The sequence below is a fragment of the Emydura macquarii genome, unplaced genomic scaffold (assembly GCF_026122565.2).
Source record: "Emydura macquarii macquarii isolate MOO-44397 ecotype Brisbane River unplaced genomic scaffold, CSIRO-AGI_Emac_v2 contig_1253, whole genome shotgun sequence".
In the NCBI taxonomy this organism is placed as follows: domain Eukaryota; kingdom Metazoa; phylum Chordata; order Testudines; family Chelidae; genus Emydura; species Emydura macquarii.
Genome location: NW_027131390.1, coordinates 40,514,422 through 40,540,641, shown reverse-complemented (window position 1 = coordinate 40,540,641; position 26,220 = coordinate 40,514,422). Strand labels below are relative to the sequence as shown.

Sequence of the window (26,220 nt, the reverse complement as noted above, 5' to 3'; positions counted from 1 at the left end):
TCCTGGATGTGATAGCTGACGGATTCCTTCACCAAATAGTTACCGAACCACCAAGAGGGGATGCCATTTTAGATTTGGTATTGGTGAGTGGTGAGGACCTCATAGAAGAACTAGTTGTAGGAAACAACCTTGGTTCAAGCAACCATGAGCTAATTCAGTTCAATGGAAGTATAAATAAAAATAGATCTGTGACTAGGGTCTTTGACTTCTGTAAGGCTTGAGACTTTTCAGCTAACAAGTTGTACATTAAAACTTATGTAAATGGCTAATCCTCAAGGACAATGGCCCATGCAAACATCTGATGACCCAGGAAGCCAGATGTCCTCTTGTAATTCTAATTTCGATAAAAACACCACATTTACTTTTGTGTTTCTGTCTGTCTGTCTGCCACCTATCTGTAAAGATTTCCCCCCACCCTCCCTTCTCCCTCCATCCTACCCCACCCCCCACCGAGTGTAACCTTAGCAGTCTGGATGTAAGTGGAGTGATTAAAAGTGTCTCTGTGTATTTAACGACCATTATCATGGTTGTTCTCTGTAGATGGGACAATGTCTGTATTTGTAAATGAATAGATAAAGAATTTAAAATGTATTACATAATCGATAAGAAAAGGTATATAATTTATCACTGTAACATCAGAAAGCTGAAGCTGATTTATCAGACTTCCCAGTATCATGAATAAACCTCTCCAGTATTGTCTATGCTGCCTGATTCTTGGAGAAAGAATCCTTCACGCTTTACACTTCAAAAAGGCTAACTTTAAAAAATTAAGGGAATTAGTTGGGGAAGTGGATTGGACTGAAGAACTCATGGATCTAAAGGTGGAGGAGGCTTGGAATTATTTCAAGTCAAAGGTTGCAGGAACTATCTGAAGCCTGCATCCCAACAAAGGGGAAAAAATTAATAGACACGAGTTGTAGACCAAGCTGGATGAGTAAGCATCTCAGACAGGTGATTAAGAGAAAGCAGAAAGCCTACAAGGAGTGGAAGATGGGAGGGATCAGCAAGGAAAGCTACCTCTTGGAGGTCAGAACATGTAGAGATAAAGTGAGAGAGGCCAAAAGCCAAGTAGAATTGGACCTTGCAAAGGGAATTTAAACCAATAGTAAAAGGTTCTATAGCCATATAAATAGGAAGAAAACCAAGAAAGAAATGGGACCGCTAAGCACTGAGGATGAGGTGGAGGTTAAGGATAATCTAGGCATGACCAAATATCTAAACAAATACTTTACCTCCATTTTTAATGAAGCTAATGATGAGCTTGGGGATAGTGATCACGGCACCAAACTGCTGGTCAGTTCTTTCCCACTAACCAGAAGGCGCAGGCTCAGACAGACAGACTCTTGAGAAGGATGTCGTTTATTTGCTGCTTCTGTGAGTGATCAGTCCACTGAAACAGGGCACTGCACGGGGTTAAATGCAATTGCACACGCACATTCAAGTGCTCACATTCAGTGCATTGTTACAAAGGTGTTCGTTATATAGTGTGTAAACACTTTTTCTGCCTGGCACTAAGATTAGTTTGCTAACTCAGTTGTTTACCTGATCAGGTTGTTGGCTCAGATTTTTACCTGGCTGTTCTCTTTCATTGCTAGACAAGCAGGCATCTCTTCCCATATCCCAATGCCTACATTGTACTTTCTACATATTACACCCTACAGGAGGGAAATACTCCATCCATGGTTTCAGTTGTGTTACCTAGCAGTTCTGTGTTCTTGGGGAACCAGGGCACAAAACCCCAATTGCTCACGTGAATACCCCCCCACCACCACCACCACCCTGCAGGCTTCTTGAACCAGAAATCAAAGACATTCTCAATATAAAAAGGCAGGAGACACAACTGAAACCCTCCCATCAAGGGTGAGACAACTCCCTATGCCTCATAAGCATCTCAGTTAGCACATGAATGGAGAACAGAAGCTTCATCTACTTCGAAGATGGAACACGCACGGAATTCTGGAATTGGTACAGCAGGGAACGCACTGAACTCTGGGATTGCTGAAGCAGGGAAGCACTGCATGTTGGGAAATCCCTGCTCTTGATGTAAATGAACTAACACCTGTACACATCCAGCTCCGCAGTTATCAGACCATTCTAGGTATTGATATGCAAAACACTATATCCTGGTTGCATTGTGAGCTCTATCTGAAGAAAGGATGCCCTTCCAAGAATGATCAGCTCCTTTTGTATCCATAAACAAACCTGGGATCTACAAAAACCCCTTATCAGAAATCAAATTTTTGTTCTGATGCTTGGATCCAAACTCTGCATCGGTTCCACTGTAACCTGTCTTCTCTTCCTGACTGATCGTGTTGGGGGCTCTGCCAGACTCAAAGCCCTCCAGACCCTGAACTGACAAGCCTGTTCCTGGGAACCTCTGAACTGCATGGAGTGGTGAGATCAACCACCCCGCCCCCTTCTTCCCCCAACACAACTTGTCTCTCCCTCTCTCTCTCCCTCTCTTAGTCCAGGTATAACTTTCAAACCTGGGATAGCTTTCTCCAATATCCCCAACTGTAATTGTGTAGTACTGTAAGTGTTTGATTGTTTTTCTCTCCTGGTATGGTATTACTGTTAGTATTGTAAGTTTTATATACCTAGCAATAAATAACTGTTATAATCAAGCTGGTTGCCACTTTCTCTCTCTATCTCTCCAAACTTTATTTTATTCCTTTGTGTCCTTGGTCCCTATCTTGCTCTGTACTAACGCTTCTCTTACCTAAGCCAAAGATCTCGGGAGTGCCCAAAAATCCTATGGGGTTTGCTCATCAAGGGGGTTACTGCTAGAACAATTCTGGTGTGTTGCACAGGGGCATATAAGGGTAGCCACTGAGAGTGTGGTGTCACCCAGCCTGCTGAGTTCAGGGACATATAAGGGGTCAGCTGAGAGTGCTGATAGCCCGGTCCACTCAGACGCGCTAAGTTGAGCTGAACTGTGTATATGTGTGTGTATCTGTGGGGGGTTTATTTGAATCTGGTGCTGGAGGAACCCAGCCCTGAAAACCTTAGGTCCTGCAGGATAGCTCCATTGGGAGGGGGCTTGTAGCCCTATACACACACAAGTAACACAAGCAGTACATTAGTACAATCACACCCCTAGAATCACACCCCCTTCCAGGAAGGTAACCCTAATAAATGAGCATACCCCAAGGTGAAGGGCAAATCTGGTAACAGTTGGAAAGCAGGCAGATTGATAAAGAGGTAGGCATAACTGCCAGAGAGCAGCATCTTCCCACGGGGTCTCTGGGGATAGCCCTAACCCCATGGAATATTTCTGAAACTCTCTCAGTTTGGTGCATTCCAAAGGCTGCTTATTGCTCTCTGGAAGGATCTGTTGGAGGCAGGAGTGAAAGTCTTTGGAAAGATGGCTGGACTGAAGATGCCTCAGAGGAATACTCTTCCCAGCTCTCCTGCAGTCTAATACTGCCAAGCGCTCAGTCGTTTGTGTGCAGTGAATTATACTCCCCTAAGAATGTGGGGTTCACAGCTGTTAGATGTTACAGTTGCTGTTTCTGTAACACTGACCATCAGGTAGTGACAGCTTTGGGATGGGGTTTGCTGGCCAGGCTGATTCCACCTATATGTTTGTCAGTGTTTGGCGCAGACATGGGGACCCTGGCATGAGCTGGCACCTGCCAGCATCACAGCTTAACCTTCTCTTTGCTAAGCTAAATAGATTGTGCTCCTTCAGACTGTCACGCTAAGGCATATTTTCTAATCCTTTAATCATTCATGTGGCTCTTCTCTGAGCCCTCTGCAACGTATCAAAATCTTTCTTGAATTGTGGGCACCACAAGTGGACACGGTATTCCATCACTGGTTGCACCAGGCCAAATGCAGAGGTAAAATAACCTCTTGACTCCTACTCGAGATTCCTCTTTTTACGCATCCTAGGATCATATTTGCCCTTTTGGCTACAGTGTTGTATGGGAGCTTGTGTTCATCTAATTATCCACCATTATTCATCCAAATCTTTCTCAGAGTCACTTCTTTCCAGGATAGTTACCCATCCTCTAAGCATGGCCTACGTTCTTTGTTCCCACATCACTTAGCCATATTAAAACACATATTGTTTCTTGCCCCCAATTAACTAAGTGATCCATATCTCTCTGTGTGACGTCCTCTATTTACCACCGCCCCAATTTTTGCATCACCTGCAAACTTTACCAGCACTGATTTTATGGTTTTTTCCAGGTCATTGATAAAATGTTAAATCTCTGGGACAAGCCCATTTCACACATTCAAAGTGTTAAGGGGACGCTGTCAGTTTAAAATTCCTGGCCAGGGTTGCTGTGTCCCAGGGAGCGTTGCCTACCATAACAACCCTGGAACTACAGTGGATTCTGCTTGTTAGCAACCCCTCGCTGGCCGGCCAGAAGTTGCTGTGATCCAGCGTTTGCTAATAAGCAGACGGCAGGTTTGCGAGGTAGTAGCCAGGGATTGCGGCTCTCAGCACTTCCCATTCTGGCTGCTGCCTCAGAAACTTGCCTGCAGGTGGAGCCTTCTATCCAAAACATGTGGCTAAGCAGAAGCCATTGCCAATAGCTGACAACCATTAACATTAAAGTGAATGGGACAGGATTGGTTCCAGGCCAGAAGTTGCTGGTAACAGGAAGATGTTAATATCCCAGCTATTATTAAAGGGAATTGGCTGTAGTGGCAACTGGAGCAAGGTAAAGCAGCCTGAAGGGCCCGGCCCAGGACCAGGTTCAAAGTCACCCTCACTCGCATACACCCTCCTGGGCGGCACTGAGCCAGACCCCAGGCTCCATCTCAGGGTTAAGCATCCTGGCAGGTTGTATGGCTGAATGCTGCTGTGGCAGCCGAAGGATGGGACCCAGCACATTTTCCAAGTGCTGTTTAGAGTATCCCCTGCCAAAGCCCCTGAGCCCAAGGGCTTTCCTCGGATTTGCTGCAGACTGAATGCAATGATCACGGTGGTCAGTCAGTGCAGTAGGGAGGAGGTTCAGTTTGAGAGAGTCTCCCTAATCTTTTCTATGACTAACAAGCATGTTCTTATAAAAGAGTTATAAGAAAACACAGTCTGGGTAATATTTTCCTATGTAAAAGGCTAATTCCAATAGAGTTTGTCATTCTTGGAATATAATGGGTTCTGGATCTGACCCAGTGATAAGAACAGCCATACTGGGTCAGACCAATGGTCTGTCTAGCCTAGCGTCCTGGCCACAGTCAGAAGACAATGCCAGGTGCTTCAGAGGGAATGAACAGAACAAGTAATCATCAAGTGATCCAGCCCCTATCACCCATTCCCAACTTTTGGCAAACAGAGGTTAGGGACACTTACGAGTATGGTTTTGCATCCTTGCCCATCCTCGCCAACAGCCATTGATGGACCTATTCTCCATTAACTTATCTAGTTCTTTTTTAGACCTGTAATAGTCATGGCCTTCACAGCATCCTCTGGCAAAGAGTTACACAGGTTGACTGTGCACTGTGTGAAGAAGTACTTCCTTTTGTTCATTTTAAATCTGCTGCCTAGTAATTTCATTGGGTAACCCCTAGTTCTTGTGTTATGAGAAGGAGTAAATAGCACTTTGTAATTTACTTTATCCACAGCAGTCATGACTGTATAGACCTCTGTCATATCCCCCCTTGGTCATCTCTTTTCCAAGCTGAAAAGTCCCAGTCTTATTAATTTCTCCATACCCCTAACCATTTTTGTTGCCCTATTCTGTACCTTTTCCAGTTCCATTATATCTTTTTTATAATGGGGCAACCAGATCTGCACACAGCATTCAAGATGTGGGTGTACCATGGATTTATAAAGAGGCAATATGATATTTTCTGTCTTATTATCTATCCCTTTCCGAATGATTCCCAACATTCTGTTAGCTTTTTGACTGCTGCTGCGCATTGAGTGGATGTTTTCAGAAAACTACTCACAAGAACTCCAAGATCTTTCTTGAGTGGTAACAGCTAATTTAGACCCATCATTTTGTATGTATAGTTCAGATTGTTTTTTCCAACGTGCATTACTTTGCATTTACCAACATTGAGTTTCATCTGCCATTTTGTTGCCAGTCATCCAGTTTTGTGAGATCCCTTTGTAACTCTTCGCAGTCTGCTTTGGACTTAAGTAGTTTTTTATTATCTGCAAATGTTGACACCTCACCGTTAATCCCTTTTTCCAGATCATTTATTAATATGTTGAACAGCACAGGTCCCAGTACAGAACCAGGGGGACACCTCTATTTAACTTTCTTCATTCTGTAAATTGACCATTTATTCCCACCCTTTCTTTCCTATCTTTTAACCAGTTACTGATCCAGGAGAGGACCTTCCCTCTTATTGCATAACAATTTACTTTGCTTAGGAGCCTTTGGTGAGGGACCTTGTCAAAGGCTTTCTGAAAATCTAAGTACACTATATCCACTGGATCACCCTTGTCCACATGCTTGTTGATGGATGGCAGCTGCAGGACACTGCACGTGAGGGGCCCTAGGATATAAGATGGTCCTCTCTGTGCGGTATTGATTAATTTTTGCAAGTTCTTTAGCAAGGCTGTAGAAGTTGGATTTCTCAAGAAAGTGTGTTTCAAGGCATTTTACGTCTTGCTCTAAATCAAGACATTTTTGTAGAACAGCTGTTGCATTGATGGAGGATTGTGCAATAATAGACCTGTGTTTTAAGAATTTCCCAGGAGCTAATTAGCTTATCTAAATGAGGGCCCTTGTCTCTGAGAAAGGAGAATGCTTATAGGCTACCTGTAACCTGTCATTATGATGCCTCTCTTTTCCATGTGACATTTTGCTATCCTGGTGACTGCAGTTCATTGCAGTGGGGAAACACACTGTGCTCTCTTGTGTAGACTTTACTTGTGTTCTTTCTTATTGGTCTTCTCACTGCACTAGAGGAAGTCAAATAAAGCTCTTTAATACAAGTCAGTGTTGTTCCTTCATTTCCAATATTTTCCCATTTCTCTGTCTCGTCCTTTCAGATCTGCAAGCAGGGAGGTGACCCAGGCCTGCTAGTTCCTGGTCTCCAAGCAGATGGAGGATGGTGGCTGGGGAGAGGATTTTGAGTCCTGCAGGCAGCGCAGATATGTGCAGAGCACCACCTCCCAGATCCACAACACCTGCTGGGCTCTGCTGGGGCTCATGGCCATCAGGTAGGAGCACTGACGCTGCTTCTCAAAGGCAGAACATCGTCCTTCACCCGCACTGCAGAACACAGCACCGGGCCATGACTGAAAAAATCAAACACACAGCATGAAATCTTGTCTCACTGTAGGCAACGGGTGTTTCGCCACTGACTTCACAGGCCAGGACCTCAGCCCAGTTCTTTAGCTACGTGCCTGATGCTCTGACTGCACTATCAGACAGGCAGTTACCAAACTAACCCAACATACCACAGCAGAGACATAAAGCTCCGTGTCATCACTGAACATTCTGTAAAACAAAGTAATCACTAGTGCAGAATAATGGATTGGCTCTAGCTTGTTTGCTTCTTCATAATATAATTAAATTATAATATAATTTTATTTATGAAGCCTCACAGCCACGCACGGTGCTGTACAATGATCTACAACACAAATACAATACAATGTAGACAGCAGTAAGGAACCCACATGATTTTCAGCACCCGTCCTTCAAACCAAACCCATAGTCCAAATTGCATGGGAAGAAGGGAAATGAAGGATCTTAGGTGAATTACCTTTGCCAAAGAAGTGTTTTCAGGAGGAGAGGTTTAAAGCTGAGACGGATGGGCTCAGATAAATGCTCAGGGAAATAAGTGCCACCATCCTTGAGATTAAAAAGTATGAAAAGTTCCTCTTTTTGAAATTGTGACCAAGCCCCTAATTTTTCTGAGTCCCTCGTCTAGCCGGGGGGGTGGTCACATTGCACCAGACACATGGGCAAACTGGACATTTGGCTCATAGAATAGGCACTTTATAGGAGCAGGAACTGTGACAGTGTTAAGAAATTGTCTTTGTTTTGAAAATGATTCATTAGTCTCTGTCAGTGACACAGGCAGAGGGAAAACCTCAGGGAGACTAGAATATTTTCAGCACCAACTCCCAAACTGGCTAGCCCTACTTTCAGAGAGGAAAGCATGCTCCAAGATTGGGTACAATTTCTCTTCTTCAACGTTCTCCACCAAAATGCCATACTGGTGCAGGGGGGATGGGCACAGGCTCATTTTCCAGAGGAGGGTCACAAAGGAATGGGGTATTGACCCCTGCTGTTCTCCACAGCTCTGTATCATGCCTGAGAACTGCTGACCTCTCCGTCCTTTGCATTGCAGGTACCCGGAGGTTGGGGTGCTGGAAAGGGGGATCAAGGTTTTGATTGACAAGCAGCTGCCCAATGGTGACTGGCCTCAGGTACACAATGTAGATGTTACAAAAACAAAAACCCATCAAAACTCTGTGTGGGGGCTCCCAACAGTATTTCCCCTGAAATCTGCCAGCCCAATGCATTAAGGTGCTGGATTAGCTTGTCTCTTTTTAGTATGTTACATTTTCCATTTCTGGGTCGACTTTCTTGTCAGTCTGTCCTCCTCTTCCTGCTGAATATAATTGAATTCAAAGCTCCGTGTAGTGTCCTCTGTAGACATGTCTCAGAAATGACATCTCTGCCCAATAGCCCATTTCACTGGCACATTGCCTACATGGAGGGCTTCATTGCCTTCATAGCTCTGAACTCTGAAGAATTTCTCATTCTTTCTCTGCTTTACACACTATCTGCAAGTGTCTGTGGCCACAGGCCTTCTCGCTAAGGAGGAATAGATTAGGGTCCTTTTGGAGCCTGTCAGCTCGCCTTCTTTCTCTTTGTTGCCTAATGCAAGTCTCTGCCGAGGACAGGAGACCTTTCCTCCCACTTAGAGGCTGACAAACAGTTCTGTTTCCACATTACTATCTCCTCAGCTGAGTGGTGGAGTAAGACCCAAGTCCTGGTAATGATTCAAAGACTGAAAGAACCTGAGTTATCCATGTGTTTGAGAGAGAATCTGGATATGTGACAACTCACTGGCAAAGAAACCTTTGGTCCAAGGTGCGCTGGCCATAGACTGGCGCCCAGTGTTTCCTGTATTGAGCCCAATAAGATGTGTTTGAGCTAGAAAGAGACATCCAGTCTTGTTTTAAAGACTCCATGTGAGGTGGAACAATTCTTCCCTGGGTGAGCTGTTCCAGGGCTTCATTTCTCTCACTATTACATCTTATTTCCACTGTTATCTTAACTGATTTCTACTTTCAGCTCTGGGGATCTGGACACAATCGAATACATGCATTTTAACACAGCCAAATGTACGGTTGTAGGCACAAAGAAAGAATGTAGGTCACAATTACAGGATGTGGCACTGTGCCCTGACTGGGAGTCAGGAAGGGAACCAAGTGAATGAACTATCTGTGCAATGATGCTGGGACAAAAATGGCTATCACAGGTCTTGGAAATATAAGCAGGAGAAGTATGAACCAGAGTAGTGAGATGCTGTTACCTCTGCATAAGGCATCACTGAGACCATTTCAAGAGTCCACACTTTAAAAGGAATGTTGAAAAACTGGAGAAGGTTCTGAGTTGAGCCACAAGACTGATTTGAGGTCTGGAAAACATGTCTTACAGTGACAGACTAAAGGAGCTCAGTCTATTAAACAGGTTGAAGAGAAGGTTGAGAGGTGACTTGATCACATTCTACACGTACGTACACAGTGGAGAACTCTTTGATCTAGCATACGAGCAGAACAAGAGAGAGAGCCTGGCTGGGCTGAAGGTGGCTCCCCCCAACCATCGCCAGACCCAGCAATCTAGCCAGCCCTTTGGGAAACCAGCTTTCTCCTGCCGCCAGCTTGTCCCATAGCTCACATAGAACCAGTGTGCTGCAGTGCTGAAGGTTTAAACCCTAATGACAATGTTCTGGGTGTGTTAAGAGTTGTATTTAATAGACCCTTGCTTTAAGTTTTTCATTCTTAAAAAAACCAACCTATGAATGACACACACACACAGCGTAAGTTGTTAAAAGAATATTATTTAGGTTGCAAAGCCAAACACTGAGAAGCTGGATAATGCCAGCTCTGCAGCTTTCTGTTCAGTTTGTCCCCCTTGTGTGCATGCATTATGGTACGGCTTCATTTACAGGATCACATCTTATCTTAGCCCCGCCTCACTCATTGCACAGACTGGATGCACAAAGGAGTGGAATCAAGGATATGTGACAAGTGTAAATCTAGCCTGTAAATCCTCAGGGCAGCCGTACCAAGTGGCCCCTTGCTTCAGTTTCCATCCTGCTTTCTCAGGTAAACTCAGTGCAACCTTCCAGATACATCAATAGCCCTTTTTGTGGGGTTTCCTTCTTACAGAATCCCCCCAGCACAGTCCATGCATCCCAACAGACCAGCTCTAGTGTCTCTCACATGCCTCACCCCAGACACTCTAGCTTATTTCCTTCCCAGGCAGGGCTCTAGCTGTTGCCTGGAGACATCAGTGGGCTCACCCCTCCATCACTCCTTGGCCTTCAGCTCTATCTGGCCCTCTGACAGCTCTCCAGCTCAGAGAACCAGCAGGCATCTCCTTCTGATGCTTTCAGCCTTCAGCCCTGGAAAAGTTTGTAAGTGACTCCCTGCATTCCTGCTTTCAGCTTTCACCAACCTGCTCTGGCTGCACTGCTCAGTGGGGGACTCCCACAGCTCCCCCACTTCAGTGACAGCTCCCTGGAAGCTCTCCACCCAGCTCTGCTCTTCCTCCGAGCTCCCCTGACTCTCCGGGCGCTCTTCCTTTCTGCTCTAGGCGCTAAACTCTCCTGTAATTTCTCGCTCAGGGTTTTGGACTCAGGGTTCAGAACTTCCCTCTCAGGATTCTGACCTCTCATTTATAGCTCCAGGGGCAGCCCCATCCTTCTCATGACACCAAGGCAGCGTACTTCCGAACTGGAACAACAGAGCCGAGCCTCGTTTCATTTAAGTGGCCACAGACCCATTTATCCTGGCAGTTCCTAACTGTGATGTTCCTGCTTTGCAACCTAAATCTACATAACATTCTTGTTAATGTAGTTTTGGGGTGCGATCTGTTCAATGTGTTCATTAAACGATATTTCTTTTTTAAAATAAAAACACAATCTCCTGTTACTTTGTAGTTATAATTTTCTACCAACAAACTTCCATTTAAGATAAGTTACCATTGAAAAAGTCTGTGTCCAGAATAGCTTATTTAGCCTTAACTCTCCAGATAATTTTCAGACCTATTCCTTTTCTTTACATACATTTGATTTCCTATAAAAAGGGTTTATTTCTTCAGTCTTGACTACATAATCAGATATGGCAACTTTAAAGCATCAGTTGATGTCAGTACAAACCAGACCACAGGGAGGAAGTAGGGAAATGCCTCTATCACAAATGCAACAGGAGTGAGTAGTTAACCAAAACCCTGAAATCTCATCTTCTGTGAAGAATAGAGCATGGCTTCTGTTTGCTGTAGCAGGAGTTCTGGCCAAATCCATTGAGATCACAGAATCCCAGAAATGCAGGGCTGGTAGGGATTTCAAGGTCATCTAGTCCATTCCCCTGCGCTGAGGCAGCAGTACCAAGTAACTCTAGACCATCCCTGACAAGTGTTTGTCTAACCCAGTGTTTCTCAATTAAATTTGGCCATGGAACCCTTTTGAACTCGATAAATAATTGCGGAACCCCACAAACTCTTAACAGTATTTTTACATATGGGGCCAAAAAAAATGTCGAAATAAGCAAATTATATACAAACAACTAGGTTATTTATTACAACATTTATTAAAATAAAATACATTTAAATTGAACATTAATGTGAGGAGTGCGCTTTCTTTTTATCTTGGCATATTTTTTTTATATTTGGCTTGATGGTCGAAAGTTGTATTCGCATATCAGGAGCGGTATTAAGACGATTTCTGTACTTAGTTTTGGTGGCCACGTAGTGCGAGAATCCAGTTTCGCACAAATATGTGCTAGCAAAGGGCAGCAACTCTCGGATCGCCCTTCTTGACAAATCTGGATACTCTTCACGTAAGTCGCCCCAGAATGTAATCAGAGACACTTCTTTAATTTTTTGCTTTAATTGCCCATCTGAAGTGATCTCGATCAGGTTCTCGTAATCCACTGTGGAAAACCCGACTGTTTTTTCTCTTATGCTTAACGGATTTTCAACCCAGCTGTTGTTGTTATCATGCATAGATGGAAAATATTTGTTGATGGTGGTAAATAAATTGCAAAGATGATCTGCAATGTCATCTCGAATTTCTCCTTCCAGTTCGCGTTTGTTTTCCTCGATAAAATCGTTGAGGAGCGGGAAACAATCCCAATTGTTTTGTTCTGCAGACGAGATCCAGAACTGTATCTTACGAGACAATGAACAAATTTTGCTTTTAGCATTGAAAACATTCACAATCCTTCCTTGGAGCAACAGACATACTTCATTTAATTTTGTAAATATGTCGGCAAGGTATGCAATTCTTGACAACCACGAAAAATTTACTAACCGATCAGATAATCGAAATGGATGATCAAAGAAGTACAACATGAGCTCTTGCTGTAATTCGAAAAATCTAGCAAGGACTCTTCCTCTCGACAGCCATCTGACTTCCGTATGCAAAAGCAAAGCTGTGTGTTGGCTTCCCATATCTTCACAAATAATTTTAAATAATCTTGCTTGTAATGGTCGGCTTTTTATGTAATTAATAATCAGCACTGCTTCATCCAACACACATTTAAGAGAGGGTGGAATATTCTTAACTACCAGTGCATGTCTGTGGAGAATGCAGTGACTGCTTGTGCAGTTTTTTGCTACAGCTTTTATTCGTGTTACAGCACCAGCAACTTTTCCTACCATCGCTTTGGCCCGATCACTGCATACATTAACACATTTTTCCCAGCTTATTTCATGTGTTTTCATAAAGTTATCAATACAGTTAAATATGTTCTTGCCTGTTGTTGAGGTTTGCAAAATTTCACATAAAAGTAAGTCTTCTTCAATAGATTTTTCAAAATCATAACGCACAAACACGAGCAAAACTGAAAGACCTGCAACGTCAGTGGACTTGTCTAATTGTAATACAAATGCGTCACATGAATGCAGTCAAAAAATAAGCTCCTTCTCAATGTCGTCAGCGAGATCGTTAATGCGACGCCCAACAGTACTGTCGGACAATGAAACAGCTTCGACTTTTCGACAAGACTCCTCATCTAACATACACATCACAATATCTTTTGCGTATGGTTTTATGAGTGATTCTCCAATCGTGTGCGATTCTCCGGCTAGTGCTATACGGTAACTTACACGGTAAGAGGCTTCTGTCGCGTTTTTGTTATCTGTTTTGAAAATTTTCGACATAAACAGTTTATTTTTTTCAGAGGATTTGAGCTTCCGCTTAAAAAAACTGACATCTTTATTTTTATATTCATGGTGCTTTGTTTCCAAATGTCTTTGTAGTTTAGCAGGTGCTAAAGAACTATTTGATAATATTTTGTAGCATAAAATACACTGGGCATCGGGAGCCTCTTCATCGCCGGTGCTTGTGAATCCAAATGACAAATAGCTCACATCATATTTACATTTCTTATTACTTGAAGATAAACTTGCCCGCTTGTTCTTCTCACTTTCAACGGATGAATCATTTTTTCTTTCCGTAAGCACGGCAACAGAATGTTCTAATTCTAGATAACTTTCTTGAACTACCTTGGTATCATTCTCATTGATTTGGGTAACAGCAGGAGTGGTTGAAGTGCTGACTTCGTTCTCTCCCTTTAACCAGCGATCCATAGTGAATTTTAATATCAACAATTTATATTTTCTGTGTAACCGTTGAAACGTATGTATTCACGAACACGAAAGTGAGTACAGAATTTTTTGCAAGCGTACGCGTATAACACAGACAATCAATCTTAGAAGCAGCGAACGGTGAACTAAGTAGTCATAGTCAAATGCCAAATTAGTATTAGCAGGAAGATGGCTCGGGAACGCTCGGCTGCTCTCGGGAAACTTCGATAATGGCGCCACTGACCGCGCTCATCTCACCTACATGTATTCTACGCTCTCTTTCAAATTTCGCACTCACGTACGCACTCAATCCATCAATGCTTAATACACTGGTCTATATCCATCTGTCATCTCTTTTCTTATACTTAGATTGTAAACTGCCTTGGAGCTGAATGTGTCTTTTTGTTCTGTGTTTGTCTACCGCCTAGCACAATGAAGTTCTGGTCTACTGCTATGGCCCTTAAGCTCTAGGAATAATAAATAAATAATGATTGATATGTTATTACTATACTAGAAGTCAATATAAACATAAAAAAAGTTGAACTGCATCATGCAATAGAGGTTGTATCCACACCTGTATGGACATCAAGATCCCATAACATTTTTGGTAAGAGTGGATATTGGCCCCCCAATACTCTGACTAATAATTTCCCCTCCTTGTTATTCTAAATCATATTACATGCCACCTACTGCCACATTCAAGCTTACTGATGGATGCATTTTATTGATGCTGTATGTATACTGTTTGAAATGCATCAAGAGCCTTCAAGATGAAAGGTGCATTTCATTGATCATCATCTTCACTCTACATGACCAGGTTCACTCTGTTCCACTGCAATAATGGAATCTGTCAATCTCAAAAAAAAAAAAAAAGAAAAGAAAAGGCTGATTTGTGCAGAAGACAGAGGTTTCTTAGCAAATTACCCATGACTGTGGAAGTCCTCAGAATGACCATGAACCTCAGTGCTTCCAGAACCAGATGTTCTTTGACCTAGTGCACCCTCCCACCGTGTTCTGTCACCACTTGCACTATATTTTGCTTTAATGGATAACGTAAGCAGTTTGGGACAGAGTCTACCCTTTTACTTTACATAGAAACCAATGCGCAGCTATAACAACAAATTACTGTTAAAGGCTGGTATTGTGCATAGCACACTAGGTACTTTCCAAACATACCATCTACAATATGAAGGTGATAATGGCAGCTTTGTCTTTTTTATGAGTAATTTCCATTTCAATGAAGTAAAGGGCAAGTGGATGAAAAAACCAGGACAGTAGCATATGGCACAACGGTCCTCCACCTTGGTGCTGTATGAGCAGCACAGAATCTCACATGTGTTTCATGGCATGCAACTTTTGGGAGTACCTGGGGTGCAGCAAGCTTGGGGTCCACCAGTGGGAGGTGAGATGTTCACCCTGAGGGAGGAAGTGGGGCAGAAGCGATGTCTCCCCCCCATCCCTCAGGGCACGGCCAGAGGGAGAGATGGGAACACACAGCCCCTGTCACTGTTAGGGGGTGCTGGGATGTAGGGGCTGGGCTCTGCTGCCACACCCCTACCCCCCATGAGGCAGACAGTCCGAGGGCGGCAGCAGCCCTGAGGTGGAGATGGTGGTCCCCGGAGCAGACGCCTGTGCAGGGAGGACGCTGGGTGGAGGAGGGGGGAGGCCCCCGGGGCGGGTCTCTGGCTCCGCCTTTCCCCCCCGGAGGCCACTCTCTACCCCCCAGCCCAGAAGTCACTAGCCCCCACGTCGCCCCACACCAGGAAAGGGGGGCGGGGACCCCGACACACGCAACCCCAGCACTGATTCCAGGTTTCCACTTGCCTGCAGGGCGGCTTGGCTCTGCCTTGGCCTCACGCGCACCCCGCCCCGTGCCCCATTTTGCCTCCACCGCCACCTGTTTACAAGGATGGCTACGGGTTCGTGCATTCAGCCAGCTTGCCAACGCGCATGCACCGCCGGCGGCGGCTTGTGCCTGCTCCCGGGACAGCCACGGGTAACTTTTTTGCGGAAACCCAACATTCATTTTGCAGAACTGCAGGGTTCCGCGGAACACGAATTGAGAAACACTGGTCTAACCTGTACTTAAAAACCTCCGGTGATGGGAATTCCACAGTCCCCTCTCGGTAACCTGTTCCAGTATTTAACTGGCCTCACAGCTAGAAAGCTTTTCCTAATAGCTAAACTAAATCACCCTTGCCGCACATTAAATAAATTCCTTCTTGTCCTACTTTCAGTGGGGATGGAGAACAATTGAACACCGTCCTCTTTATAACAACCCTTAACATATTTGAAGACTGTAATCAGGTCCCCTCAGTCTTCTCTTCTCAAAACTAAACATGCTCAGTTTTTTCAACCTTTCCTCATAGGTCACGTTTTCTAAACCTTTTATCATTTTTTGTTGCTCTCCTCTGAACTCTCTTCAGTTTATCAACATCTTTCCTAATATGTGCCAAAACTAGACACATTACTCCAGCCCAGTGCCAAGTAGAGCAGGATAATGTATAGTACTCACACTTGTCGTTATCGAAATTCATTTTGTTGATATCAGACCAATTCTCCAATTCATCAAGGTCTTTTTGTATTCTAATCCTGTCCTCCAAAGAACTTGCATCCCCTCCCTGCCTGGTGTCATCTGAAAATTTTATAAATGTGCTCTCCACCCTATTGTCCAAGTCATTAATGTAATCCAAGGAAAGCTCAAGGCTCTCAGCTGAGACCAGGCAAATGATCTTCTTGTTGGCATCTCAGACTCTCAGCACACCAGACTAGCAACTGATGAGTGGTCATCTCCACCTAACTCCCATTCGAGGGAGGTGTGACAAGTTCAATATGTTCCCTTCCAGGGTAGGAGCAAAGGTGGCAGTAGCCACTGGCTTATCTGTCAAGAGACTTGTAGTTGCCAAATTTTACACCAGATCCAGCATGCCATTAGCTGGTAAAGAGAACTGCTACTATTTGGAGTCCCAAAATCACTACAATGGGGTGTAAGGCCAAAGTTGAGATTCCCATGCTAGTGGAGGACCATCCTAACAGTGCTTCCCACCACTCATGTTTTAGATACTGGCCAATTCTTGCAAATACCCACTTCATTTCATTGACATTATGAAGCACAATAACCATGACTCTGCACCCTTCTTGTTTGGCAGTGCAGCTAGTTCTGCAAATCAGGATGTACAAGCAACATTTGTCAAACAGTTACATTAATTCCAACAGATACAGGTTTTACAGCAGAGTACAAAGTATGTGTCTCTTTTAAGTGATTATATGCACTTGAAATTCAAAATTACATCTCCTAATCACTACAATATGACAAAAACATTTATTCTCAGGATTATAATCTACTTCATGCATGTAGTTAACAATGCTGTTCCAGGAAGAAGGATTACTAGGAAGGGACGGGATTCATCTAACGAAGACAGGGAAGAGTATCTTCGCAGACAGGCTGGCTAACCTAGTGAGGAGGGCTTTAAACTAGTTTCGACGGGGGACGGGGACCTAAGCCCGAAGGTTAGTGTGGAAGAGGGACACCACAAGGAAGCAGAAGTAGGAGGGTGCAGCAGGGGAGGCCTCCCGATTCATACTGTGAAAGTAGGCCACTCAGCTACTTATCTCAAGTGCCTGTACACAAATGCAAGAAGCCTGGGAAACAATCAGGAAGAACTGGAAGTCCTGGCACAGTCAAGAAACTACCACATGATTGGAATAACTGAGACTTGGTGGAATAACTCTCATGATTGGAGCGCTGTCATGGATGGGTATAAACTGTTCAGGAAGGACAGGCAGGGGAGAAAGGGGGGAGGAGTTGCACTGTATGTAAGAGAGCACTATGACTGCTCTGAGCTCCAGAATGAAACTGGAGATAAGTCAGTTGAGTGTCTCTGGGTTAAGCTTAGAAGCAAGAACAATAAGAGTGATGTCCTGGTGGGTGTCTGTTACAGACCACCAGACCAAGAGGATGAGGTAGATGAGGCTTTCTTTACTCAGCTAGGGAAAGTTTCCAGTTCACAGGGCCTGATTCTCATGGGAGACATCTGCTGGACATCTGACATCTGCTGGAAGAGCAATACAGCAGAGCACAAACAATCCAGGAAGTTTTTGGAGAGTGTTGCAGACAATTTCCTGGTGCAAGTGCTTGAGCAACCAACTAGGGGCCGTGCTTTTCTTGACCTGCTGCTCACAAACAGGGAAGATTTGGTAGGGGAAGTACAAGTGGGTGGCAACCTGGGCAGCAGTGACCATGAGATGGTCGAGTTCAGGATCCTGACGAAAGGAAGAAAGGAGAGCAGCAGGATATGGACCATGGACTTCAGAAAAGCAGACTTTGACTCCCTCAGGGAACTGATGGGCAGGATTCCCTGGGAGGCTAATATGAGGGGGGAAAGGAACCCAAGAGAGCTGGCTGTATTTTAAAGAGACCTTATTGAGGGCACAAGAGCAAACCATCCCAATGTGCAGCAAGAATAGCAAATATGGTAGGCGTCCAGCTTGGCTTAACAAAGATGTCCTTGGCGAACTTAAACACAAAAAAGAAGCTTACAAGAAGTGGAAGCTTGGTCAGATGACTAGGGAGGATTATATAAACACTGCTCGAACGTGCAGGAATGAAATCAGGAAGGCCAAAGCACAATTGGAGTTGCAGCTAGCAAGGGACGTGAAGGGGAACAAGAAGGGTTTCTACAGGCATGTTGCCAACAAGAGGAAGATTAGAGAAAGTGTGGGCCCCTTAGAGAATGAGGGAGGCGACCTAGTGACAGAGGATGTGGAGAAAGCTGAGGTACTCAATGCCTTTTTTGCCTCTGTCTTCACAGACAAGATCAGCTCTCAGACTGCTGCACTGGGTGGCACAGAATGGGAAGGAGGCGAACATCCCGCAGTGCGGAAGGAACGGGTCCAAGACTATTTAGAAGGATTGGACATTCACAAGTCCATGGGACCGGATGCAATGCACCCGAGGGTGCTGAGGGAGTTGGCTGAGGTGATTTCAGAGCCATTGGCTATTATCTTTGAAAGCTCATGGGAACAGGGGGAGGGCCCTGAGGACTGGAAAAAAGCAAATATAGTGCCCATCTTCAAAAAAGGGAGGAAAGAGGATCCAGGGAACTACAGACCGGTCAGCTTCACCTCAATCCCTGGAAAAATCATGGAGCAGGTCCTTAAGGAATCCATTTTAAGGCACTTGGAGGAGAGGAAGGTGATCAGGAACAGTCAACACGGATTTACTAAGGGAAAGTCATGCCTGACCAACCTGATTGCTTTCTATGATGAGGTGACTGGCTCTGTGGATGTAGGGAAGGTGGTGGATGTGATATACCTTGACTTTAGCAAAGCTTTTGATACTGTCTCACACAGTATTCTTATCAGCAAGTTAAAGAAGTATGGGTTGGATGAATGGACTATAAAATGGATAGAGAACTGGCTAGAGCATAGGGCTCAACGAGTAGTGATCAATGGCTCCATGTCTAGCTGGCAACCGGTCACACGCGGAGTTCCCCAGGGGTCGGTCCTGGAGCCGGTTTTGTTCAACATCTTTATTAATGATCTGGAGGATGGGGTAGATTGCACCCTCAGCAAGTTTGCGGATGACACTAAGCTGGGGGGAGTGGTAGATACCCTGGAGGGTAGGGATAGGACCTAAACAAACTGGAGGATTGGGCCAAAAGAAATCTAATGAGGTTCAACAAGGACAAGTGCAGAGTCCTCCACTTAGGAAGGAAGAATCCCATGCACAGCTATAGACTGGGGACCGACGAGCTGGGCAGCAGCTCTGCAGAAAAGGACCTGGGGGTAACGGTGGATAAAAAGCTGGATATGAGTCAGCAGTGTGCCCTGGTTGTCAAGAAGGCTAATGGCATATTGGGCTGCATTAGGAGGTGCATTGCCAGCAGGTCACGGGAAGTGATTATTCCCCTCTATTCGGCATTGGTGAGGCCACATTTAGAATATTGTGTCCAGTTTTGGGCCCCCCACTATAAAAAGGATGTGGACAAGTTAGAGAGAGTGCAGCGGAGGGCAACCAAAATGATTAGGGGGCTGGAGCACAGGACTTATGAGGAGAGGCTGAGGGAACTGGGCTTGTTTAGTCTGCAAAAGAGAAGAGTGAGGGGGGATTTGATAGCGGCCTTTAACTACCTGAAAGGGGGTTCCAGGGAGGATGGGGCTAGGCTGTTCTCAATGGTAGCAGATGACAGAACAAGGAGCAACGGTCTCAAGTTGCAGGGCGGGAGGTCTAGGTTGGACATTAGGAAAAAGTTTTTTACTAGGAGGGTGGTGAAGCACTGGAATGGGTTACCTAGGGAGGTGGTGGAATCTCCATCCTTCGAGGTTTTTAAGCTGAGGCTTGACAAAGCCCTGGTTGGGATGATATAGTTGAGGTTAGTCCTGCTTTGAGCAGGGGGTTGGACTAGATGACCTCCTGAGGTCCCTTCCAACTCTAATATTCTATGATTCTATGAAGTGTAAGACACCAGCTTCTGAGACACACACAGTAATTACCTATATACACAAGCATAGAGTTATTATTTACAAATGGATTAATAGCACAGTGGCATTTTTCTTCAGTGGATTTTAAATACACATTCTGTACTTGCAAGGCATTTCTGTGGCATTCATATCCAATTCCACATTTCTTTAAACAGACTTCCAGTTTTACTGTTTTTCCCCACCCACAGTTTATATGTATCAACCCATTGCATGTATCTTATTTGCTTGCACGTTCTCCTTGATGCTGTTAGGAATTGCAGCCTCCTTTCTAATTGCTCCCCTAGGTTCCTTCTCACCTGTCTCTTGCCAAATTTTGGGACCTCATGTAGATTTATCCAGTTTTTCCAGGCTTCAAATAATGGCTGGCCAAATTGCTCACACTGGGGCTCTCGTGCCGAAATGTTTGCTAGGCTAAGGTCTGAGATGACCTTTTTGAGGAAGTGGGGGCATTAATTACCAATTGCTTCTTCCCATAGGACACGTGACTGTTGTTGATCTTGCCAGCGAGTACATGTTTTACTGGAGAGTGGGCGGTTTTCAGTAACGCAAGCTACAATCCCATCAAATATTCCCAATCCTGCATAGCCCAAACTACTGCCCAAAACCTTTTCACAGGGAGTAAATCCTCTCGCTCTGTTCACTTAAAGTTTTGGAGGCATAAACTACAGGGCAGAGCCCTGCTCCAGGGCTCTGACTCAGCACAGCTGTCATCCCCCCCCACTTTTCTGTAATTGCCAATTGCAACACAAATACTGTTTCACCCTGTTCCCTCCTTCAACTGCCCTAGCTGCAATTTAAGCCCATTGCCTCTTTTCCTATCTTCAGAGATTAATGTGAACAATTTTTCTCCCTCCTCCTTGTAACATCCTTTTATGTACTAAAAACTGTTAACATGTCCCCCCTCAGTTTTCTCTTGTTCAGACTAAACAAATCCAATTTTTTCAACCTTCCCTCATAGGTCACATTTTCTAGACTGTTAATCATTTTTCTTGCTCTTCTCTGGACTTTCTCTGGTGTCTCCACATCTTTCCTGAAATGTCGTGGCCAGAACTGGACACAATCCTCCAGCTGAGGCCTAATCAGCGGAGAGTAGAGCAGAATTATTTCTAGTGTCTTGCTTACAACACTCCTTCTAATACATCCCAGAATGATTGCTTTTTTGGCAACAGTGTTACACTGTTGATTCATATTTGTGATCCACTATGACCCCCCAGATCCCTTTCCGCAGTACTAGGCAGTCATATCCCGTTTTGTATGTGTGCAACTGATTGTTCCTTATTAAGTGTAGTACTTTGCATTTGTACTTATTGAATTTCATCCCATTTACTTCAGACCATTTGTCCAGATCATTCTGAATTTTAATCCTATCCTGCGAAGAACTTGCAACCCCTCCCCACTTGGTATTGTCAAGCTTTATACATGTACTCTCTATGCCATTCTCTAAATCATTGATGAAGATATTGAACAGAACCAGACCCAGAACTGATCCCTGTGGGATTTCACTTGATATACCCTTCCAGCTTGACTGAATTACTGATAACTTGCATGTGAATTTCAAAGCAGTGTACTAATCCAGCAATCATTAACCCATTTATCTGTAGTAATAGAAATCAAGGATAGATGTTAAATATTTGTCTGTGTTTATCTATATCTTGTTAGAAGTTTAACAATGTGATCTAGTTAGCTTGCAGATGCTAAAACCTGTTCCTGTCATTAATGGTTCATTAATGTATCCTATTGATGTAAAGATCAAAGATGCAAGATACTGCAGGAAATAATATTATTTACATTGTCTTCAGCTTAATTATCTGATAGAATGAAAGGCCTTCATTGTTTGAATGGCTAATTGCCTAATGTGAATGAATGTAACTGGCTACTTGTGTATGCATAGAAAGGAGAAGATTAATTTCAGAGCAACAATATACATTACCTGGCTCTGTGGGTGTGGGGAAAGCGGTGGACGTGATATACCTTGACTTTAGCAAAGCTTTTGATACGGTCTCTCACAGTATTCTTATCAGCAAGTTAAAGAAGTATGGGTTGGATGAATGGACTATAAAATGGATTGAGAACGGCTAGAGCATAGGGCTCAATGAGTGGTGATCAATGGCTCCACGTCCAGCTGGCAACCAGTCACAAGCGGAGTGCCCCAGGGGTTGGTCCTGGGGCCAGTTTTGTTCAACATCTTCATTAATGATCTGGAGGATGGGGTAGATTGCACCCTCAGCAAGTTTGCAGATGACACTAAGCTAGGGGGAGTGGTAGATACCCTGGAAGGTAGGGATAGGATACAGAAGGACCTAAAAAACTGGAGGATTGGGCCAAAAGAAATCTGATGAGGTTCAACAAGGACAAGTGCAGAGTCCTGCACTTAGGACGGAAGAATCCCAGGTGCTGCTACAGAGTGGGGACCGATGAGCTAGGCAGCAGTTCTGCAGAAAAGGACCTGGGGGTTACAGTGGATAAGAAGCTGGATATGAGTCAGCAGTGTGCCCTGGTTGCCAAGAAGGCTAATAGCATATTGGGCTGCATTAATAAGAGCATTGCCAGCAGATCGTGGGAAGTGATTATTCCCCTCTATTCGGCATTGATGAGGCCGCATTTGGAGTATTGTGTCCAGTTTTGGGCCCCCCACTACAAAAAGGATGTGGAGAAGTTGGAGAGAGTACAGCGGAGGGCAACAAAAATGATTAGGGGGCTGGAGCACAAGACATATGAGGAGAAGCTGAAGGAACTAGGCTTGTTCAGTCTACAGAAGAGAAGAATGAGGAGGAATTTGATAGCAGCCTTTAACTACCTGAAAGGGGGTTCCAAGGAGGATGGAGCTAGGCTGTTCTCAGTGGCGGCAGATGACAGAACAAGGAGCAATGGTCTCAAATTGCAGTGGGGGAGGTCTAGGTTGGATATTAGGAAGAAGTTTTTCACTAGGTGGGTGATGAAGCACTGGAATGGGTTACCTAGGGAGGTGGTGGAATCTCCATCTTTAGAGGTTTTTAAGCTGAGGCTTGACAAAGCCCTGGCTGGGATTATTTAGCTGAGGTTAGTCCTGCTTTGACCAGGAGGTTGGACTAGATGACCTCCTGAGGTCCCTTCCAACTCTATGATTCTACCTCTTCTTCATCCGAGAAAGGGCCTGCTGTGACAATTGCTGACAAGAGATTTATCCGCTGGCCTCAAATACAAAGGAAGCTTTGGGCCTAATCTTTTTTATCTCGGGTCTGCTTAAGCCTTAACAGGGAAAATCTAAGTCACAAAAAACTGAGTTCTCCAGGTTACTCTGGATTCACCCTGGAATTCTCATGGAAGAATTTGAACAAACTCTGCACATGGACTGCATATTAGACTATAACCTTTTAAACTGATTGTAGAAAGGCTTTTACAAATCAGCAGCTTCACAATCTCTGCTATGAAACTGATCTAAGAACTTTACAATATCTGTATTTATCTTTTAATCAAGCAACTCTCTTTTTTCTTTGTGTTAATAAATTTTAGCTTTAGTTAACAAGGACTGGCAGTAGGCATTTATTTGAGTGAGATGTGAAATATTCATTGACCTGGTGGGCAATGTGTCTGCTCCCTTGGGATTGGTGGAACTTTAAGTATGGTGAATAAGGTTTTTAGTAATCTTTCATTATACTAGACTTGGCTGTCTGGATGGGAGCCAAAGGCCTTTTGGCTTCTTGTAACCAAGATGGTAATACAGAAGCTGTTTTGTTGCTGGCTTGGTGAATCTAAGTATAAAATAAACCATCAGTTTGGGGGATTGTTTGCTTATTCAGGGCAAACTGCAAGGAATAGGGCATTCTCAGTCTGGCCCCTCTAGGCACCAGTCACAAATGGATTTCCTTCTGAAATCTCAGTAACCGGGTTGGTGACTTTTATCCAGATTCCCAGCAAGACTCGCTGGCACAGCTCCTCTTTACCGTATGGCTGGGAGTATTGAAGACAAGAAGAGCCTTTTGCACCAGACAGCTGGTACATTTCTGATGTGACAAGGCTTGACAGATCCCATTTCAACCCCCATGGTCACCTGTCGGTGAACCTTTTGGCTCAGATTTCCATCCTGACAGGGATCCTAGTGCTTATTAACCTCAGTTTCTGTCTCCTCCTCCTCAGGAAAACATATGTGGGGTGTTCAATAAGACTGGTGCAGTGAACTACAGTTCATATTGGAAGGTCTTCCCCCTCTGGACATTGGGCCGTTTTTCACGCCTTCACCCAGGGAGCTCTCTTGCGCGTAAGCTAAAGCCAGGATCATCAGACTGTGAATAAGAGCATGGACCGTACCAAGGCACAGCATAAGAGCTGCTGTCTGGATAAAACAAGATACTTGCTCTTGGCTATAGAACAATGTAACTGAAGACTGAACTAAGCCTTAAAATCATATTGTAGTGTTTTCCTCTACTGGGACGGGTGAACTCTTTATTTTATTACTGAAAGTTTCTTGATTGGTGTGTGCTTCCCAATTATTTCTACACTGATTGTTATTAATGCAGTTTATGGAAAGCAGCAGCTCTCTCTACATCTGACACACACTAAATATACTATCAAAAGGCTATCACTGTGGTCATCATTGTCTCCTTGGTACCTGTGCTTCCTGGCTGTGTGTTGTATCCATCTGTGTTTTCTGTCTTACCCTCCCATTGAGCTCTTTGGGGCTGGGTCTGTCCTGGTTGTGTGGCTGTACAGTGACAAGGCAGGTGAGGGAATAACTTTTATTGGACCAACTTCTTTTGGTGAGAGAGACAAGCTTTCCAACTTACACAGAGCTCTTCTTCAGGTCTGGGAAAGGTACTCAGTGTCACAGCTAAATACAAGGTATGTAAACAGGGTCTGACTGAGCTCTGCCCAGACATCTGGGCTGGGGGGAAAATGTCAGGAACTGACCTTGTTTGAATAGACACACCCATTCTGCCTAGGTGCACAGCCTTGTGGAGCTGCTTTGCCCAAATGATCCTTTTGGCTGGTATTGGATTGCAAGTCACTTTGTTATTGGGGGTAACAAAGGGTTGCTATCGTTATTTGAATCAAGAGCAGCAGAACTGTGCTTGGCATGCCTTTATTGAGGGGTTCACCCTCAACTGAACTGCACTCACTAAGCAGGGAGATGGGGTGACAAAGTCCAGGGAAGATGAAGATAGGTGTTTCTGCTTGGTGATGTGATCTCTGCCTAAGGGTCCTGGCCACCATTTGACCCTCCCTCTCTCCACTGTTCAATGACAGAGCTGATTAAGACTCAATTGAGAGTCTTTTGTTGTGGATCACAAGAGCTGAAATCACTGATAACCAGGTCTAAGCACTAGATATACTATGGGACGGTGTCTCTAAGGAAGGAGACTGCCCTGGTAGTGAGGCTCCCCCACTAACTGCTGAAATCAATGAGAGCTGTCTTAAGTGATGGGACCTTAAGACATTCCAGCAGTCACAGTGGAGAGGGCAGTGATGGAGTGAGTGATGGCAGAGCAGCTAACAAAAGAGCGAGCGACTGAAGGTGGAGCGAACAGGTGACCAAGGAGTGAGCAACGGCAGAGTGAACGGCCAATGAAGCAGCTGATGGTGGAGCAAGTGGACAATGGTGCAGTGGCAGCAGAGGCATTGCTTGGTGCTTCCCCCCTTTTCCTTGGGTGGGATGTGAACTCGCGAAGGCACCTTTGAACTCTGAGTCTTTGCTGACCAAGGAAAACAACTGTGAGTGGGGTGTGGTCGAGGGAGAGGGGAGTGGCGTGTTAAAGGGATGTTTGTTTGTCAAATTTTTACACCACAAAGTGAGAGACGGAGGAAAAGGACACTGCTCAGCGTACTCTGTGGTAGGTGTTTTGTTCACAGTCATATGTTTTCGAATCATGCTTGTGGTGTTTTCCCAAATTACTGCCAGGTACTTTTCTCCTTTTATTAAATGTTTCCTTTCCATCTACAGACTCAGTGCTTGCAAGAGGGGAAGTATTGCCTCTTGGAGGCACTTTGGGGTGGTGTGTAATTTTCCCAGATTACCGAGTGG

The 26,220-nt window shown here is 44.5% G+C and overlaps 1 protein-coding gene across 1 annotated transcript in view; it reads left to right on the top strand.

The window, feature by feature from the left end:
• LOC137154046 (lanosterol synthase-like) overlaps positions 1–24,775 on the top strand; it is a 45,650-nt gene extending 20,875 nt beyond the window's left edge. Inside the window, exons 2-4 of the mRNA XM_067549793.1 lie at positions 6,959–7,129; positions 8,266–8,344; positions 24,339–24,775. Of these exons, the coding sequence (XP_067405894.1) occupies positions 7,011–7,129; positions 8,266–8,344; positions 24,339–24,494 (354 nt within the window). The 5' untranslated portion in view covers positions 6,959–7,010 and the 3' untranslated portion in view covers positions 24,495–24,775. The remainder of the gene's footprint in view (positions 1–6,958; positions 7,130–8,265; positions 8,345–24,338) is intronic.
• Positions 24,776–26,220: the final 1,445 nt, after the last annotated feature.